The 20321-nt window shown below is 40.3% G+C and overlaps 1 protein-coding gene across 9 annotated transcripts in view; it reads left to right on the top strand.

Annotated features, from left to right (window-relative positions):
* The window catches only part of TRPC6 (transient receptor potential cation channel subfamily C member 6), a 133285-nt gene that overhangs the window by 73715 nt on the left and 39249 nt on the right, over window positions 1–20321 (top strand). For 4 of the 9 annotated variants that reach the window (XM_023239036.2, XM_023239035.2, XM_019811185.3 and 1 more), the window contains exon 2: window positions 17041–17815. In XM_023239036.2, coding sequence (XP_023094804.1) covers window positions 17041–17815 — 775 coding nt within the window. Of the gene's footprint in view, window positions 1–11724; window positions 11891–15474; window positions 15708–17040; window positions 17816–20321 lie in introns of those variants that run through there. The other 5 variants (XM_045038170.1, XM_045038169.1, XM_045038173.1 and 2 more) reach the window with 3 other exon arrangements.

The raw sequence follows: 20321 nt of genomic DNA, 5'->3' as shown, positions 1-20321 counted from the left end.
CTAAGTCGGACATCCAACCGACTGAGCCACCCAGGCGCCCCAGCACTCAAAACTTTTATGAGGATAATGGTGTCGTCCTCTCTTCTTTGGAGGCACTTCCATTAATTAGAGGTGTCTGCATCATCCCTGTGAGTGGTCATTGTTACAAGCACAGGTGTATAGCAGAAGAGAGAAATTCATATTTACACTTTTACTAATGCATATGTTTTGAACTCTGCACTCCAGAAACTGTGTGAGGGCTGGAGACAGAGCATGGTTCTTGTCTACCTGGGACTTACCCTCTGCTGCGTCACAGGAACACACAGCAATAAGCACCCTGTGGTGGAGGCAGCCAGCACAGAGGGCTGTGGAGTACTGAAGAGAAGCAGCCACCCCAACCTGGGGTCAGGGAAGGCGTCCCCAGGGTGCTCCTCAGACCCCATTCCTGCTACCTTACCTCAGGCCGCCACTGTATGGCGCTCAGCTTTCAGCCATAAGTCTTCTAACTGGTCATTGGCCTCTTCCCTTGCTCCTCTCCACTCCAAACCCGAGTTAGATGCTTTCGTTGTGTCCACATCATCCTCAGAATAAAGTCCAAACATTATAATTTGAGAGATCTTCCAGCAGTGCACTGCCATTTTCCTACCATTCCAATTGCTACTTGTCTTGCTGCACTTGACCTTCAAGGCGTATTAAATGAACGAGAGTTCCACAGATATGTTCTATGTTCTTGCTCACCTTCTTCCTTCTGTGCGTTCATCCCTGCTTTCTAGAACATCTTCTTTTCCCTTACGGAAGCTCTGCCTGGCTAATTCATTCCCATCATCTCGGTCTCAGTTCAGATCCTTCCATCCAAACCAGAAATACACGTTTCATCCTAGTCTCTTGTTTTCCATTCCCTCACCAAATCCTGAAAACTCTAGGGCTAAGCATCTTGCCATGGGCCATTGTGAAATTGTTCCTACTCACTAAAACACACCTGCAAGGTTAGTCTTCTTGTTCCCCATTATCAGAGAATTAATTAATCTCAGAGATTAAATTACTCACTCAGGATTGCCCTCTGTATAAGTCACAAGTCTGGAAGACAAACCAAATTCCACCTGGCTCCAGGGCCAACATGCTTTGCCAAGGCGAGGGTTAGACTAACAACCATTGTTTTTTTGTTCCAAAAACATCATTACTTGGAGATGTTTAATTTCATTTTGTTTGTTTCTTCCATGGTTATACGAAAATCAAATCAAATAAAAAATACTAGATTTTTACATACTTTCATGTTTTTAACAATTCCTTTTAGATTTCTACTTATTTACCTATTTTAAGCTAGGAAATGAAATTTTCTAGATGCATATGTATGTCTAAAGGTTAGAAAGTGAGAAAGGATTGGAAAATGAATGAAGTAGGTGTTTTTTTGTATCAGAGAAAAATAAATTACTTAAAAAGTAGTGTGGGCTGATTTTACTCGTATGTGAACTCTTACAAAGTTGACTACACAGAAGCAGAAGATAGAATGCTGATGCCCAGGGACAGAGAGGTGGGGAAATGGAGACATATTGGTCCAGGACACAAAATTGAGTTGTGTAGTACAGACAGTCTAGAGATCTAATGTGGAGCATAACAATGATAGCAATTCTGCACCGATCATTGCAAGATTGTTGAGCCTGACTGGACGTTTTGTGGTGCAACTTATGAAATTTATTTAAGTAACATGGGGACCGGACCCATGGGCAGAACGAGCTGTACTTTTGCTGTATGAAGCTGGTGCATATATGCTTAGTGCTCAAGGAGGAGGGGGCGTGCAGAGTATTAGATCATAAATGTCTTCTTCAATTTTCTATTTGTAAAACTGCTTTTGCAAGATTTCTCTGGTGCTTATCATGCAGTTTGATATGAACTATTGGTGAGATGTGCAGGCAGTCATGAGCCCCTTTAAGGCTGTAGCAGCCAGCACGTATTTGATGCTTTTTAGAACCAGGCAGGGTATGGGTCAGCTCTCTGGGCTAAATGTGAATATTTCTCTGCTTCTATCCCTCATCAATACCAGAACTTTGCTAAGAGAGTAGATTTCATGTACTCTCAATGCAGAGGAAAAATGTAACTATGTGAGCAGAGGCATAAATTAATCAACTTGATTGTTGTAATCATTTCACTGTGTATATGTCTATTAAATCATGTGGTGCACCTTAAATGTATACAATTTTTATTAAAGAGTGAAATAAAATTTTTATCTGGAAAAATGCCATTAAAATTCTGGATTTCCTCTTAAAAAAAAACCACTGTAGGAAATTCCCCAGTCACCCATAGATAACCTTTGTGATGAGATTTTGTTGTATTTTGTAGATCAAGATTGCATATACTGTATACATACATACCCTACCACATACTACTCACGATTTTGAGAAATAGGGGATACTGAAATGAAAGACTCCACTTTTTAATGAAAGCTCTTGCACTGTGGTAGAATTACACTTGAAGGCCTGACAGATGTTGAAGGCCCTTTATATGTTGGTAAATTTACTCAGTGTCCACAATGGGCCTACAATTCCAAATTTGTAAAAAAAAATATGTAAGACCACAATATAGATAAAAGTAATGAGGTGTCTGTCTTGATAGGATGGGGACCTCCAAACATGGGGGGATGATCAGGAGGAAGCCAGTGGCACTGATGGTGACAAAATTCACCTGGGCAAAACAGACACATAGAGGTTTATTGAAGGCATCAGTACAGCAGAGGAGAGACTGTCTCCCAGGAGGTGGTGGGTGGGGAGCTGTTTTTAAAGGGCAAAGGAGAAGATAGGATGGAGTTGATGTATGGAACTTTCCCTTTTTTGGTAACTGCGCACTTGTAAGTAGCCCATTGGTTAGTTAGGGCCTGTGGATGTTTTCAGGTGGGTTGTCTGATGGGACTGTCTGTATTCCATTGCTCAATGCCTATTTGCCCAAAGGCGGCCTCTATAAGTAATATGAAGAGAGGCTACTTTTTTTAATGTTTATTTATTTTTGAGAGAGAGAGAGAGAGGGAGAGAGAGAGAGAGAAGGCTCCAGAGAGAGCCTATTTTGAGAGAGAGAGACAAAGAATCTGAAGGAGGCTCCAGGCTCCAAGCTATGAGAACCTGATGTAGGGCTCGAACTCATGAACTGCTAGATCATGACCTGATTCAAAGTTGGACGCTCAACCGACTGAACCACCCAGGCGCCCCTGAAGAGAGGCTACTTTTAGATGGAAGGAATGCAAAGGAGTCATTTGGAGGAAGGCTCTGGGTAGCAGTGAGTGTTCCCCGCTGACTCAGGCAAGCACAAAGTCAGTCTGCTCAGAGATATGTCTCTCAAATTAACAGCCATTATAATTTTAAAATGACAAAGGAACACAGGGATGACAGAAGTAAGAGAGGAAAGAGTGTTTTCCTCAAATGTTGACATGGAAGAGGAAGAAAATTTCACAGAGAGTCACCATATCCATTCTTAATCTTTTTGTGCAACCTTAGATTTTAAACAAGTTTATTTTCTACTCACAAGCCTGAAATGGTCATCTCAAATGTAGAACCACTGAAATGGTTTAGTCTTTCCAATTAAGCCAGAAATAAGTGTCAGTGAAATGGACGCCTACCTAACCTTAGGGAAAATATGGGCTTTTTGCTTTCTTACTCTCCATTGAGGATTGAAATTAGTTTTATTACAGAATTAGTCTCCAAAGTTTAGTGGAATATATGTTTTACTTCTGGTATGACTGGTTCAAAATGTTTCATGAGAAAGAAGAAAGAAGAGAAAATTCCAGCTAGTGAGAGACAGTGATTACTCTTCAGCTTCCCATCTGCTGGTTTATCCCAGAGACAATACAGAATAAGAAGAGGCAAATAAACTGCACAGAAACCATGCCTATGGCATAACCTGAAGACAGTGTTGGGAGGAAGACCTTTCCTGCTATGTGGTACTTCTAGCTGGACTTAGATCAAATTGGCATGAGACACATTAACAGGAGAAAATCACATCTACTAGGAGTACATACAGGGAGTCCACACAAACCAGGAGTTCCAAAAACAGTGAGGCATCGTGATGTTTCCGGGAGCTCAGGACTGGGGTCAAGTTGGAGGACAGGAAGCAGACACAGAGGACATGAAGGCCATTAGCAGGAAGGTGAGAGGAGATGTTTGGGAAAACAGGGCTGCTCTGTTACACAGATGAGTTCCTTGGCTGGAGAGGAATCTCTGTTAGTATCTCTTCCTGGTACAAGCAGGCAATTGAGGGGGAGGTAAAGAGCTTTTCCTGAATCTGCTGGGTTTGGATTGATTTTACTCGGAATAATGTTCATGACAAAGTGGCCCATCTTGGGGCAGCCTGCCCTTGGCCCCTACAACAGGAGGTGACCAAAGTTCAAAATAACCGCAAGAGAAAATCCTACTAGATCCTAATGCAAGTTCTCACATCCTGCTCCCCTGCCCTCCTCCACCCTGGCTTGCTCTGGAACAAGCAAGGACAGAGCAAGAAAAACTACGGGAGAGAGATCAGAAGAAAACTAGTGAACAGCTTTGGGTTGATCTAAAACTACTGCCAGAAAGACTAAGCGGACCTTCCGTCTGAAAAATCCTAAAGATGGTGCCCCGGTAGATCAGAGCGAAGACAGGACTTGGAAGCATGCACACTTTGAAAAAGTATGCTTCATGATGTGTCTGATCTAGAGAGAAAGGCAAAAGTGAAGTGTCTTTTGGCTATTAGCTAGTGAAAGAGAAAAAGAGCAAAAAGGAAAAAGGTTTTGTCTTAGAATAAGGTAGATAACCAACAACTTGAAGGGTCCACAGCCCTGTCTCCTGCACCAAGACAGCCAACAGTCCGCTAAAGTGTCTGAACTCTCCATATACAGAAGGGGATGTTAGTGAACTAGAAATCTTGCATAGTAGTAGTAGTAGTAGTAGTAGTAGTAGTAAAATAATAGTAGTCGGAACAGAAAAAAGTTCCCATTGTCCTGCATCCTCACTGGAGTATGGCACAATTATTCCTGTTAATTTTGGCCATTCTCATAGATGTGCAGTGTGCCTTACAGAGGTCATCATTTCCGTCTCTGTTGGCTAATAACATTGAGTGGCTTTTTCTGTGCTTACTTATCATTCATACTTAAGCATTGGTGAAATGTCTATCAAAGTTTTGCTTATTTTAATTGGATTCTTCATATTATTGGGTTCTTTTTGCTCTTTTTTATTAGATTTTTATTACTGAACATTGTACATTCTTTATTCTGGGTACAACTCATTTATCAGGTAGGTGATTTGCAAACATTTTCTCCCAACTGTGGCTTATTGTTTATTATTTTAACAGTGTCTTTCAAAAAGTGAAAGTTCTTCATTTTGATGACACACAACGTACCAATTTTTTAAAATTCATGGATCATGCTTTTAGTGTTGTATCTAAAAATGTTTTTGCTAGTCCGAGTTATGAAATTTATAAGCACGAGGTAGTCTATCATATGCTACTGTCCTTTCAATGCCTGCAGAATCTGTAATGATGTACCTCTTTCTTTCTTGGCGTTAGTAATTTGTATTTTCCCTCTTTTCTGTTTCTAATCTGGGAGAGCTTTATAGATTTTATTGACCTCCTAAAAAATACTTTGTGTAATGCCGGCACTGGAGAGACATTCATATCCTTACACCAGTCAGTTCAGGTTATATCTGTACACTTTTCCATTCATTCAACAGATGTTCCCTGGGACCTCACAAGTGCAGGCACTGCCCCAGGCATTGGGAAGTGTGTAGAATGCCTTCACAGGACTACATTCTTGTGAGAGAGACAGATCATAAATAAGACAAATAGGTAAAATATAGATGATGGTGATATGTGGTAAGATGTGGGGAAAAAGCAGGAAGTGGAGACTTAGAATGTTAAAGATTGGGGCTTTACTTTTAAAGCCCCTTGTGAGAAGGTGTCTTTTTTTTTTTTTTCAAGTTTATCTATTTTGAGAGAGGAAGTGAGTGACACAGGGGCAGAAAGAGAGGGAGAGAGAGAATCCCAAGCAGGTTGTGCACTGTCAGCACAGAGCCTGATGTGGGGCTTGAACCCACGAACCTGTGAGATCATGACCTGAGCTGAGATCAAAAGTCAAATGCTCATCCAACTGAGTGACCCAGGCGCCCCTCCAAAGGAAGTTATACATATTAAAGTAGATTTACAGAATCCTGAGGCATCAGGCTAAGATGACATTTAGCAAAATGTCATCATCCAGGCAGCTGAGCTCCCAGAGGAAGGTCACTCTGCCTGTCTCAAGGAGTTGTCAATGGGTAGTAAGGAAATTTCATTTTTTTCTTTTGCCTTTGTTTCCCACATCAATAACGTCTTGGGGTGAAGAAGGAGTCAATAGTTTAAGGTTATAGGTAGCTGTTTAACATTGGGTAAGTTACTGGGGGCCTTACTTTCCTCACGTGGAAAGTATCTATATCATTAGAAAATAATTTTTACACATTTCCTCTTCTTAAAAAACTTAAGACAGGTACTTGAAAAGTGAGAAGGTTGAAAGACACTGACTTCTTTTTTTTGTAAAAATTTTTAATGTTTTAATTTATTTTTGAAGGGCAGCGAGAGAGAGCGAGCATGCAAGTGGGGGAGGGGCAGAGAGAGAGGGAGACACAGAATCCGAAGCAGGCTTCAGGCTCTGAGCCATCAACACAGAGCCTGACGCAGAGCTCAAACTCATGAACTGTGAGATCGTGGACTGTGAGATCGTGGACTGTGAGATCATGACCTGAGCTGAAGTCGGATACTTAACTGATTGAGCCCACCAGGCGCCCCTGAAAGACACCGTTTCTAAGTGCTCACCTGGCATTTTGGTCTGTGGTTTCACCGTTAGTGCCTTGGTGGATAAAGCAGAAGTGATGCAGAAATATATCCTGTGCACTCACATTCACTCTGTGACTCAGGGTGTTAATAAGGAATCACCGAGTAGGATGCACAGAGAAAACCTGAAACTTGGGCCCCGTTCTCAATTTTAAACTTACTCGCATAGCAATATAATGCAGTTCATCAAAATGGTGTGGTTGCCTGTACAGGGACTGAAGTTTGTTTTTGCCATGAAAGAGGAAGGGTAAAATAAGAATAACTTTTCCATAGAAAAGTAGAGCCTTGTTTTTTTGTACATGTGATTCCAAAGCCTCTAGGAGTTAGTCAGCGAGTTTGCTTTGTGTTGCACCAAAGCAATGGTTTCAGTGGTTTTCCTTTTCACCCATCTTCAGGGAAGTCGTATAACTTTGGTAGCTCTAGCCACCCGGAAAATCCCATTTTCTACTGCAGCTTGCTGCCCAGGCCCCTGACAGCGGAATGTAGTTGTGCCAATGGAAGTAGACACGTTCCATTGTTGGCCCAGTGGAAGTGGGAGCTTTCTAGCAGCTATAGCTATAGTCACACTATGAGGCCTGCAGTGTAATGCAGTGTTTTGTTTTGGTGAAATTGGTTTTTGAAAACACAGAAAAGGAGATGATGCAAAAGACCTTGGCTAACAGCGTTGGTGTTAGGGAAGAGTAGAGAAACGGTGAGTCCTCCCTTCCCTCCGAGGGGCTTTGCCTTGACCTGTTCCTCTGTAAGAGAGGCAAGAACAGCAGCCTGATGTCACCTGTGTGTCCCAGGACCCACTCGTGGTCACTCCAACTAACTCACGTGGGGTGGGGGCGGGGTGTGGATGAGCTCTCCGAAAAGCTGCAGGCAGCCTCTGCTCTGCCAGCGGGGGCAGTGTTTCCCTTCCCTCCTCTGTTGGGTTTGTGCTAAATACCTCCTTTTTGCAAACCAGTCTCTATTGTTTAGGGCTACAAAGATGGAAGAGCTAAAAAAAATAGCAAAGTTGAAGGAACGTTCACCACAAAGGCCAGGTAGCGTTGTAGGGGCAGATAGTGATTCAGAATGGGCACAACGGGGCTTCTCAAGGTTATCAGTGATCTAGTCCTCAGACGGGGGCTCGTTGTGGGGGATACATGCTGTTAATTTTATTAAACTTAAAATTATAGCTCTATCTTTCACAATAGTAAAATAGATATAAAAATGAAATACAATATCTGTGAACCTAAGTATACAATCTTGCTTTACCATTTATTGTTAGTATGAGTTTAGTAAAGAGTTTTCTGTGTATTATACAGGAATTGTAGAGGCCTCGTTTTTGTTTTGTTTTAAGGGTATTCCATCTTAGCTTTTTTCAGCTGTATTAAAACATAACAACAACAACACTTTCCACAATGTGTATCATCTCTGTTTTGGACAAATCCCAAAACATTTCTTTATGTGTGAAGCAGAAGTAATAAAGCCAACCTCACCAACTATAGGAAAATTAAACAAAATAACACTGATAAAGTGATTGGCACATAGTAAACTTTTAGTGAATGTCAGTTCTCAGCCTGTCAGTTCTAGTGAAGTTAGTTAATATAATATACATATTCATAGGAGTTCACCTGATAGTCTTATGTAGAAGCTAAAAACCTAGGGGTAAGTATATAGTGAACTTACAATTTCCTTGACACAATAAGTGTGTTCAAAATCAAACTCTACCAAATTGCCATACCTCATTTTTACTGAAGGTGGATAAGTATATTTCAGTTTATGACAAGTACAAATTACTTGAAAATACTGTAGAATAATAACAGTTAAGACTACATATTGAGCACTTACTATTATCAAGTACTAAATGGCTTGCATTATCTTTATGTCAATGAGAATAATGAGTACTGCATAACGTTCTTAAGATGACTAAGACTTGTAGTATCATGACAGGGCTATAAATAACATTTTCCAAGTAAAATGCACACAATATTGTAACCCTCCCACCAATCCTGGGAAATAGGATCATTATAATCCTTATTTTTTAGGAAGCCAGAGAGTCAACAATGGGCAGGTTAGAACTTGAACCTGTGTCTAGTTACTCTTACATCCATGCCTTTAACCAGTGCTCTCTTTTCTGCCCTCTGAGTGTCCTTCCCTGCTGAATCTCCCATTGCCTGCCATAGTGCCTGGGACAGTAAATGTTTGAAATGATGAAGGAAGGAAGGAAGGAAGGAAGGAAGGAAGGAAGGAAGGAAGGAAGGAAGGAAGGAAGGAACTGTTAAGATCTTGATGGTGGATATGAGGTTTAAGAGCTGTCTAAAATCAGCAAAGAAAGGCATTCTGTAAGTTTGTTTTCTAAATCAGTTGAAGTGTTCCCCACGTCATGCAGTCATCGTCCCCTCTGTATTGTTCATGCCAGGCTTGTGTAGATTTAACCTGCCCCGTGGGCAGTTGGATCTGGCCCCTGTGGTGGAGGTTGGGAGCGTGTTCCAGACTTGTTAGTGAAGGCCGTTCCTTTAGCATGGATACCTCCAGCAGTCAACAGCTTCAGCATCTGCTGAGCACACAATTTCAACAATTCTGAATGTTTCTATGACATTACATTACTATCCTTCCCACCCTCAGAGTCAGAACTGCTCATGTTAAGCCTCTTATGAGTATTAACTTAAAATTCAGGTGGATGAATCTTAGTTATGGGCTCATTTTTTAAGATAGTGAAGTTGAAGCCTGAAGTTGAATATGAGTGTCTCTCCTGATAGTTAGCTTATTGAAGGGAAAATGAGCCTAGAAAGATGAGAACTGATGCCTCTGGGTTCATAATAAACACATTGTACACTTGCCGTCTTCTCTCTGCACGTGCTTTCATCAGTAGTTTCTGAGGGAGTTAATCATGGCAAAGTCAGACTCACTCAGTTTTAGAGTGTGTGCTGGCTGTTGTTGGTCTGGCTCTTCTGGTCCACTTTCTACTTTGCACGCACACCGTCCTCTTCCTTAGGGAGGACATCAATGCAGACCTGTGCAGGCTATATCAGTGGGCTCCTTTGTCCCCAGGCTTTGAGTGGGTGCAGCCCATGGGAGGTCCCTGTGGGATAACAGAGGTCACGAGAGAGGGAGGTCAGGGTATAAGTTCCCCTAACTCTCTCCTTGAGGGTTGGCTGCTGCCCTCTTCCAAAGGTCAGAGACTCTGTCATGTGTTATCCTTATAGTTGTCCTAACTTGCAGTAACTATTACCTCCTTATGCCCCTTTCAGGCCTAATCCTGCACCATCCTAGACCTGGGTAAAGTGTTGGCACCATGTTGGATTTCCCTAATTCCTGCCCACACATTCCTAGAGTCTCTTCATTAAACTCCTCCTATTACCCAGTTGAAGTATGCTGGGTTTTTTCCAGCCTGGAATCTGTCTTACACAGAGGTTACTTGTGGAATGGGAAAATAGGTTTGTGTAATACACAGGACTATGACAGCTTCTGCTATTAGAAGCAAATAGTTTAAATCTGTTTCTTTGATGAGATAATTGGGATATATTTTGCTGGTATTACACATCAACTTTTTAATATTCTCAAGAGTACTCTACTAAAATAGACCAAAATAGATGCATGTGTCCAGAGATCAACCAAAGAACACTTCAGAGGAGGAAGCCATGATACCTAGAATAATCCAGAAAGTGGAGGCTAAAAAGAAACAATGACATTTCAGGCTCAGTTATCATGTAGAAAGTTTCTATAACTTTCATTATTTACTACTATTTTCATTCTCTTACGTAGTTGGGTTTCTAATTTATACAAGCAAATGTCAATCGGTGATAAAAATAACCAAAAAATATGTAACTTACACACAACCAGCTGGCTCCCAACTGAACATGACGAGCAGTTCAGGAGTCTGTGTTTCACTCTTGGAACAAGGTGGTGGTGTGATGTGTGAAGGATCACTCAGTAAGTTAGTATTTGAGTGAACAGGGGAAAATTGAAGCTAACTGAATCATAATATATATAGAATTTCTATCTTGAAAACTCTCTGGAAGTCACAGGGATTTGGTAATATGTTGTGAAAATGGGTTTATGCTTTATATGTAGTGTCAAGGACATGCAGAGAGCAGAATCAGTGACAGGAAAGGACAAGAAAATCTCTACTTCTGGATGAAGGCAGTCACAAAGACGCCCTTAAAAAGATATGTCTTCCAACTTCCTCTGTTCCCTATTAAGCTCGATGCTAATTTGAAAGTAATATATAATGATGTACATACCCCAGGACACACTGAGGTTCAACCATCGTGTTTTGTTTGTAGGGCTGTACCTTGTATTTGCTCTTGGTTTAATCGGAACGAATGGGCTCTGGGCTTTGACCTTAATTCCTTTGATGAGAAAGATGCGTGAATTAGACAATTGTGTGAGGGTTTGCAGTGTGCCTTTCTGCTAAGCACTGGGGATCCACTGGTGAATAAAGCAAAATATTCCTTGCTCTCATTGGATGTAGGAAAACCACTCTAATTGTTTACTGCTCCCTCAACCCTGGAGGGAAGGCCAGGGGTGTGTGGCCAGGAATTAAGCAGATAAAGTGAAAATAATTTCATTGTTATAAATTAGAACAAAACTACTTTCATCATTCATCCTTCTAAAGTGGTCTGCAGAATTGCTAGTTGTGTTGACTGTTAATTGTAAGTACTCAAGTCCAATTTTTCCTTGTATAATCATGCAGGTAATAAAATATATATCCTAGAATCTCCTTTATTTTCACCTTCCCAGATTAAATCTAACAATCTGCTATCTTGGCTGTTCCACGCTGCATGGATAGTTATGTGCCATTTATATTTTCACACGTCTTCTTTGGTAGAATTGTGCTTTGATTTTAAAATTTCAAGTATTTTGGAAACACAAAATAAAAAATTAAGTTAGATACTTAATGTAAAGCTTAGTTTGTATAAGAGCAGTTCCATTTGGTAAAAGCACATTATATTTGAACAGGAAATAGAGGAATTACTACATATACTCTGGACTCAAAGCACACAGTCCATTCGACTCAGAAGCTAATTTGCATTGCTGGCATTTTCAATAGAGATGGATTATTTCATCTCTCGCTATCTGGGGCAACAGGCAATATTTCGCCAGCAAAAAGAATCAGGAAAATGAGGTATGTAAAAACCGTTGATTTTCATGACTTAATCAGTATTTGAGTACCAAGTGGGCAGTGGCTAGTTACATTCCTTCCTAGAACTGGTATTTAAATATTGTGATAAAACAAATTTTTAAAATACAGACATGAAAATGTAGGTTACTAAACATTTAATCCTGCTAAACATGGCTGAATGGATGAAGAAAAATTCTTAATAAATATTTTTCTTAAATAGAAGAACTGACTTTGCAAAAATGTGCCCTTTAGCTGGAATGAAAATATCTCTTTTGTTGATATATTGCTTTGGGCGGTTGTTCCTCTTTCTAGTAGGTGGTTTTATGAGGTTACTTTGCAATTAATGTACAGTTCTACAGCATAGCCTTGTAAAATCCCTCAGAGGGGTAATGTAATCTAGCAGCATCTCATAGCTTTCTTGAAAGTCTTAAAATGTGTGTTCCTGAAAAAGTGGTTTTACACGTTTTGCTTTTGCATTTGAAATTCAGGGTTAAGCAACACCACTTGTGGCAAAATACAATACATGGAGCCTTTGAGACTGCAGTTAGGGAAGACCAGAGGCAGCAAAGTATGCATTTTGTTGGGTCACCATACCCAACAAGTGAGTGGTTTATCTCACTACCAGTGCAAGAACTGCCTTCCAAGAGCATGCAGTGGTTATCTTCCTTAGGGCAATCTCAAATGCCTCTAGACGTGTCCTGTATCAGGCTTTACTGGCCACAGAGTACTGAAGAGGTAATGATAATCCAGGCCTTTCCAAAAAATGTGTCAGAAATTCATGTCACTGCATAGGATTAATATTTATGGTTGCCACAATGGGACAAGAGATGCTTTAAACGTGAAGAAAACATTTTCTATGGAAATGTTTTTGCTCTTTCCTCAAAAGAATGGCTGCTATAGGTGGGAAAGCCATAACAATCTAGAAGAAAATGGGACGTATCCTTGGAACAGTGGCTTGCTAGGATAGAGCCTGCCATTATTCAGATAAATAGGCATTAAAGTCATAAATCAGTCTTTTAAAATTTTAGAATTAAAGATGTCACAAAACTACCTCTGTGTAAATTTAGAGGTGTTATATGAACAAATAGTACTTTGGAAACTAAAAATTGAGATATAAGTTAAATTACTTATAATGATTTTCCTTTTTTTAAAGAGACAAAAGCCTCTCAATTACCATCTCAGTCCTTGCCTTTCATGGGTATTCCATGTGAATAACAGCTGAAAAGTAGTAAAGTTGGTGACCTTCTTGTTCATATAAATGCATAAACCTGTGGCTGTAAAAAAAAAATGAAACTCAAATTTAGGTGCTTTCCAATTTGTGATTTGAATTGACCCTGGAAAAATCCTATGACATAGGCTGGAGTAATTATTTCTCTTAATCTTATGGAAGAAAAAGAACAAAACAGAGGCCTGGTTCTTGGTACTATTTTGTGTCCATTTTATGCCTTTTTGGTTTTGTTTTTACAGGAACTTTCCCCAAGTTCTCCCTATAGTACTTTTTCATCTCACTTTCATAAATCCCCTGATCTTAGCTCTTTTCTCCCTTCATTTTACAGTTTTTCTTTTTGAACACATTCTCTGTGGTTAGCAACACTTCCTCTCCCCCTAATCTTCGTGGTTCCTCTAGTCTACAATCTACAGCAGCAGCTGTGGGGTAATACACGCTGGAGGGGGTTTTTAGAGGCCAGAAGAGTGACAGAGAGGAGGGAAAGGGGTTCAAAATCTTAGAGGGAAGAAGAATGATAGCTGCTCATGTGACGAGACTCTCCATGCTTCTACTTCATCCATTCTGTTAAGTCAGAAATAATGCCGCTCTCCTAAAAACTCACCTCCAAGAATTGCCTTTCACCAAAACTGACATTAGATGCTGGCAAATTTTTTATGAGGGAAAATGGCATTCTCTTAGAAGAGACATTAGAATTAATTTTATTTCTTTTAAATAGAAAAGTATGCCTACTAAAGGTCACTAGCTTTTGGATGAAAAACTCTAATATAAAATCTACAGTACATAATATACATTAAAAAGCAACTTAGGAGTAAATTCTCTAAAGTGTTCTGGTCTGTGTGGTCTTTATCACTAATGTCTCTGGATTAGGTAAGAGAAGATAATGTGTCTTTGTCTTGAAGAAAAGTTATTGTAAAGAACAAAAAAAAATGTTCTTGAGAATTATAAACATAGCAGCAGAGAATATTTTTCAAAAGATATATTAGAGGATAAAGTTAAAGAAATGTCCATAGTGTAATGCGAAAACAAAAACCAAACAACAAACCCACAATTAACTGGAAAATTGGACAGAAAAGATAAGAAAATTTAGTGGTAATCCCAGAATGTCCAGCATCCAAAAGGAGTTCCAGAAACAACACTGACAGCAGGAAACAGAATTATCAGAGAAATGAGTTAAAAATATTTCTCAGAAAAGCATCCATTTCTCCAGATGAAAAGATTTACTGAGTGCACAGAACCACAGAAGAAAGGAGGTTCCCTCCAACAAAAAATTATGTAATTTTAGGGCAACAGAGACAAAGAGAACATCCAGAATCATATTTCCTAATAGCAACTACAAAAACTAGAATGTAACAGTACAAAGCTTTGAAAATTATTGTTAACCTAGAATTCTCTACCCAGCTAAACTACCAATTAAGGTTGTCAATAATACAGTCATTTTTAGACATGCAAAATCTCAAGAAGTTTACCTCCTGCACATACTTTGTCAGTCAGCTAGTGGAGCATGTGCTATACTAGGGCACAGGAGTGAGCTAAGAAAGAGGAGAGTCTGGGATTCAGAACACAAGGAACACAACATAAAAGCAAAGCAAAGAGAATTGTTGGGATGATGCCAAAGGAAGATTCAAAGACAACATACGTTTGAGTCTAGACTGTAACCATGTCCAGGTTAGCAGATCAGGAGGCTACAGAAAAGACTCTTCAAGAGGCTAAAATTAAAAAAATACATAGGATGTTGGATGAATTAAAACAAGATTTAGACCAAAGGAGAGTAGGATTTTGTTGCATTGGTCATAAGTACACAGAACATTAAGCATATGAATACAGGAAGAGAATTATTAACAACTGGGTTTCAGGACGTAGGGAAGTAGTATCCTGAAAGACACCATGGTACACTCCTTGTCACAGCTAGGACTATCACTGTATTATTGTAGTTATCTAGCCAAAGTTATGCTGCAACTACCCTGGAATGATAAAGGACCATGAGGTGTGTTTGAGGTGTGTCCATGTGGGTGTGTGTGCAGGGGCAGGGAGATTGTTAAAGTGGGCTGAATTTCACCTTTGGTGAGAATTCCATAGATAATTGCAAACCTGGAAATTCAGAAATAACAATATTAATAAGTTGTATGGCTGTAAGTTTTTAAATTGTAAAATAATAAGCTAAAATATTGACATTATTGCCTCTGGGGATCAGGAAGTGGGGAAAATGAAACACAGAGGGCTGCTGTTTTCATAAAGCATATAGAGTCCTCTATTTGTGTATGTGCACAACTTTGATAACATTAAAAATGGAATGGAAAACAAAGCAATAGTTACAGAAAGCAAAATACATGTAGAAATCATTCCCTTAATACTTAACAAAAGTTCCCCATACAATGTCAAAAGACTGACTTTAGAAATTACTGGTGTTGTAGCCATTGCCCTTGACATCATTTTTTAAATTTACAAAGTTGTCTCTTTAATAACACATCAGGCTGGTCACTTTTGAAGAGACACCATGGATGGCTGGAGGGCTCACTGTTGAATGAGTCTATGGAAAACATTGGTTAATATGGCAGCATACTGTTCAAGCTCCTTGGAGAATCATAATCATTTGTGAGTTGGCTGACATCTTGCTATTTCTTTGGGAATCACACAACCGTAGACAACACTACCTGGATATTGGATATCAAGATGGTTAAGGACTCGTAGAGAAAGATATTTAGGCCACATTGGAGGGGAAGATCATTTATGGGGTCTTTGGACCAATTTAAGTTGTCTTCATACTGGGAAATTTGTGACAGTATTCAGAGGGATGGCTCTAGGAAACATTTACAAAGAGAGGAAACATCTATCATATCTATCACCAACCACACCTTTTTCCTTCCTTTCAGCCCCCACCCTCCTAACATGGCCCTTCCCTGTTCTGCAGTGAATTGTACCTTTGAGTCTGTGGTTAGTGACAGTGATAAGGATTGAGCTGTAAACTTTAAGACATACAGTTATAAATCAATAAGGAAGAAAATGTCCATTGTAGCATTTGACTAGAGAAGGGATCACTGTCTCCTATCACAGACTGAAGGCCTGCACTAAAGGCTGGCCATCTCTTTGACCCATCTCCATCACAGAAGTGTTCCTTCCCACCTGTGCCTTACTCATAATGTTCTCATTTCCAGTGATTTTTAGAACACCTAGCAGAGTCCAAGTCTTAACTGTTCCTATTAATGAAACCTGTGCTATAGTGTCTGGTTGACCCTTCCATTGGAGAAAGTGCTCTACCTGTACCCAACCTCTGTCCCACCCTCTTAAAGCACACCCTCACTTGACTTGTACTCATCCTTCCATTTTTAGCCTTTAACTTTCTCCTGGAAGCTATGCTACATAACCCTGCTATAGGTTTATCACGACAAACAACTGATAACAAGGCAATGTTCTAGTTCCCAGTTTCTCCCAGTAGAGTATAAGATTTATAAGGGCAGAAAAGTTTCTACTTTTGTCACCATTGATTTTCCTGGGCCTTATACGGTGCCTGGCCCTGGCATAGGAGGGAACCAGTAAGTATGTGTTGAATGGATTTACTATTTTCTCTATTTTTTAATATTTTCACACTGTATATAATATTGGTGACTGATTGTGGGTCTTTCTTATACTATCTGTGATTGAAACACTCACATTAATCCTTATTTCAATGGCACAGAGAGATGATAGGAATTGCCAGAGTCTCCACTCCAAATGGAAACATTAAAATCTGCAAAGTGCTTGGCTCTCTTAAAGAAGTTCTTGGAATCCATTAACAAATAAATGCATTCCCATTTCTATTATAGTTGGTCTAGAGATGATGAGACAACATCTCATATACTTGAGGGTTGCATTAGTTGAATGGCAAGTCATTTGGCTCACTAAAATGCTCTTAATATGATTTGTTCCCAATCTTTCTATTTCCTTATAGCCAGGACACCGACAACAGACTGGCCCACCGGCGGCAGACGATTCTCCGTGAGAAGGGGAGAAGGTTAGCCAACCGAGGACCAGCTTACATGTTTAACGATCGCTCAACAAGCTTATCTATTGAGGAGGAACGTTTTTTAGATGCTGCTGAATATGGCAACATCCCAGTGGTGAGGAAGATGTTAGAAGAATGTCTGTCCCTCAATGTTAACTGTGTGGATTACATGGGCCAGAATGCCCTGCAGTTGGCCGTGGCCAATGAGCATCTGGAAATTACAGAACTTCTTCTCAAGAAAGAAAACCTCTCTCGTGTTGGGGATGCTTTGCTTCTAGCTATTAGTAAAGGTTATGTTCGGATTGTGGAAGCTATTCTCAGTCATCCAGCTTTTGCTGAAGGCAAGAGGTTAGCAACCAGCCCCAGCCAGTCGGAACTGCAGCAAGATGATTTTTATGCCTATGATGAAGATGGAACACGGTTCTCTCATGATGTGACTCCAATCATTCTGGCCGCCCACTGCCAGGAATATGAAATCGTGCATACCCTCTTGCGGAAGGGTGCTCGGATTGAACGGCCTCATGACTATTTCTGCAAGTGCAGTGAGTGCAGCCAGAAACAGAAGCATGACTCCTTTAGTCACTCCAGATCTCGGATTAATGCCTACAAGGGCCTGGCAAGTCCAGCTTACCTGTCACTGTCTAGTGAAGACCCAGTCATGACAGCTTTAGAACTCAGCAATGAGCTGGCCGTGCTGGCCAACATTGAGAAGGAGTTCAAGGTAGGTCTGTAACGTTAAGGACTGCACTCTTCACTCATCAGTCAAGGTGTCTTAATAAGCTTCCATAGGTGCTTAGGATTGTGCTAGCTACTGCGGACAGGAGGTAATTTTGTATTTTTTTTTTCAACAAGCTCTTTGTTACAATGATATGTGGTAGCACTTGTGGTCACCACCATTTAGACATGTTCTATAGACTTTACATTTATGTCTAATTCTTATCACAACCTTGAGAACCTTACTTGCTTTGCAGATGAAGAAATGGAGGCACAGAAAGGTCACTTAAAGCCCAAGACCAACAACTGGTGATTGGCAGAGTTGGGACCAGAGTCCAGGCATGCTGTACTCTACAGCCAGGTTCTGTTTCCTGGAACTGTGTCTGTGTTCACAGCATGGCGAGAAGTGCTGTTGAGGCCAGAAAGATGAGTAAGCTGGCGGAAGTCACGGTGACTTGAGAGACACATGCACACGTAAATATATATGATATAGAGAGAAGTGAAGTTACTAGATGGACTGTAAGTGATGTGCTGTGGAATCCAGAGGAAGCAACATTTGATTCAGATTAGTTTTCAGGGAAGGTACAGGTACATGGCATTTCAGCTGCGTATGGGCAGAATGCATAGGATTTGAGGAGGCTGAGAAAGAGGGAAAAGACGTTTCAGAGCAAGATAAATTTTGCCTTTAGCTGCAAGGATACTTACAAATGTCAAGAAACAGCCTCTTTTCAGATCTTGCCTTTGATGATACAGAATAAAATAAATGTGTTTTATGGAATGCTTGCCAAATGCTCAGCACCATGCGAAGTACTTTGCATGTGTGGTTTCTTTTTTTTTCTTTTTCTTTTCTTTTCTTTTCTTTTCTTTTCTTTTCTTTTCTTTTCTTTTCTTTTCTTTTCTTTTCTTTTCTTTTCTTTTCTGTTCTTTTCTTTCTTTCTTTCTTTCTTTCTTTCTTTCTTTCTTTCTTTCTTTCTTTCTTTCTTTCTTTCTCTTTTGAGGCAGAGAGGGGCAGGGAGAGGGAGAGAGACAATCTTTTTTCTTAAAGCTATTTTTTTTAATGTTTACTTATTTATTTTGAGAGAGAGCAAGCATGAGCAGAGGAGGGACAGAGAGAAAGGGAGAGACAGAATCCCAAGCAGGCTCTGCAGCTATCAGCACAGAGCCTGATGCGGGGCTCAATCTCACCAGCCTGGCATCGTGACCTGAGCCGAAACCAAGATACTCAACCAGCTGAGCCACCCAGGTGCCCCTGCATGTGTAGTTTCTTTAACAGTTATTTAATCTAACTAACACTCATTTTTCTCATTTGTAACATGGGAATAATAATAGCGCCTACCTCATGGAATGATTTTAATTTATCTAAGATCACATGGCTAAAAACTGAAGGAGCTGCGATTTGATTACAGGTGTATTTGAGTGGAAAAACCCAAGCCCCTAACCACTCTATAGACAGTGGACATGGGGAACATATGCACACCTTAACATTTGTCCCTGTGACCCTAACTGACTGTTTCATGAAAAGGATAAAGCTGTTTCCTTGTGACTTCCTTGTACTATCTGACTAGATACCTGTTTAGAAAGAGCATGAGCCAGTCTCCGTTAGGCAGAATTTGTTTCATCAGTTTGCCTTCATGGAGTCTGTTTGGACCTGCAGTTAGGAAAGCATAGCCTGTTTAGAAGCCACTGAATTGTAATAGGTCACTTGGCAGGATTTACAGAGAGGAGCCCAGGTAGGTGCTGCACCCACACCCATATAGGCTTCCCTAAAATACCTCCTTATTGCCTAACATCCAGAGCTGCTCGAACTCCACCATCTTCCTCTCCTGATTCTCCCAAGGGACATTTTCATTCTAAACACACCAGCAGCTTCAGGATGGCGGAAATAACTAGCAAAGCTATAACTCTAAGAGTAAACTCTGCCACTGAGGCTATGTGACCTCAGGGAGCCTTAGTTTTTTGATGTGGAAAATGGGAATAGTGTTGGCCCTACGTGCTTCCTACTTCTTCCCACTTTTCAAAATAGAAAAGCTTTCTACAAAGAAGGGACAAAGTGGCATAGTCCTTAAAGGCAGAGGGTTTGGGGCCTAACAGCTGTATTTAATGTTTGATTTTGACACTTAGTGGCTACATGATCTTGGACACATTATTTAACCAAACTGAGCAAGATGACCTAAAAGATTAAATTAGGTAATATAATCCATTTGCCATGCAACAAACTCAAGCTGATAGGTTTTCTTGATGAACATTGACCTATAAATGGCCTTATTTCAATGTAAGAGAAAAAAGGGGGAGGAAGTATTAGACCTGCATGAAGATGTTAATACCTGGTGTATATACATTAGACAGAGTTGTGTTTTTAATTGACATATAGTTGACACATAGTGTCACATCAGCATCAGGTGCACAACATGGTGATTCAGCATGTCTGCACATCATGCTGTGCTCACCACAAGTGTATATAGCCACCATCTGTCCCCTAACAACACTATTCCAGTATCACTGATTGTGTTTCT

Source organism: Felis catus, chromosome D1 (assembly GCF_018350175.1).
Source record: "Felis catus isolate Fca126 chromosome D1, F.catus_Fca126_mat1.0, whole genome shotgun sequence".
Taxonomy (NCBI): Eukaryota; Metazoa; Chordata; class Mammalia; order Carnivora; family Felidae; genus Felis; species Felis catus.
The sequence above is the reverse complement of the archived record's forward strand: the minus strand, read 5'-3'. Positions and strand labels throughout refer to the sequence as shown.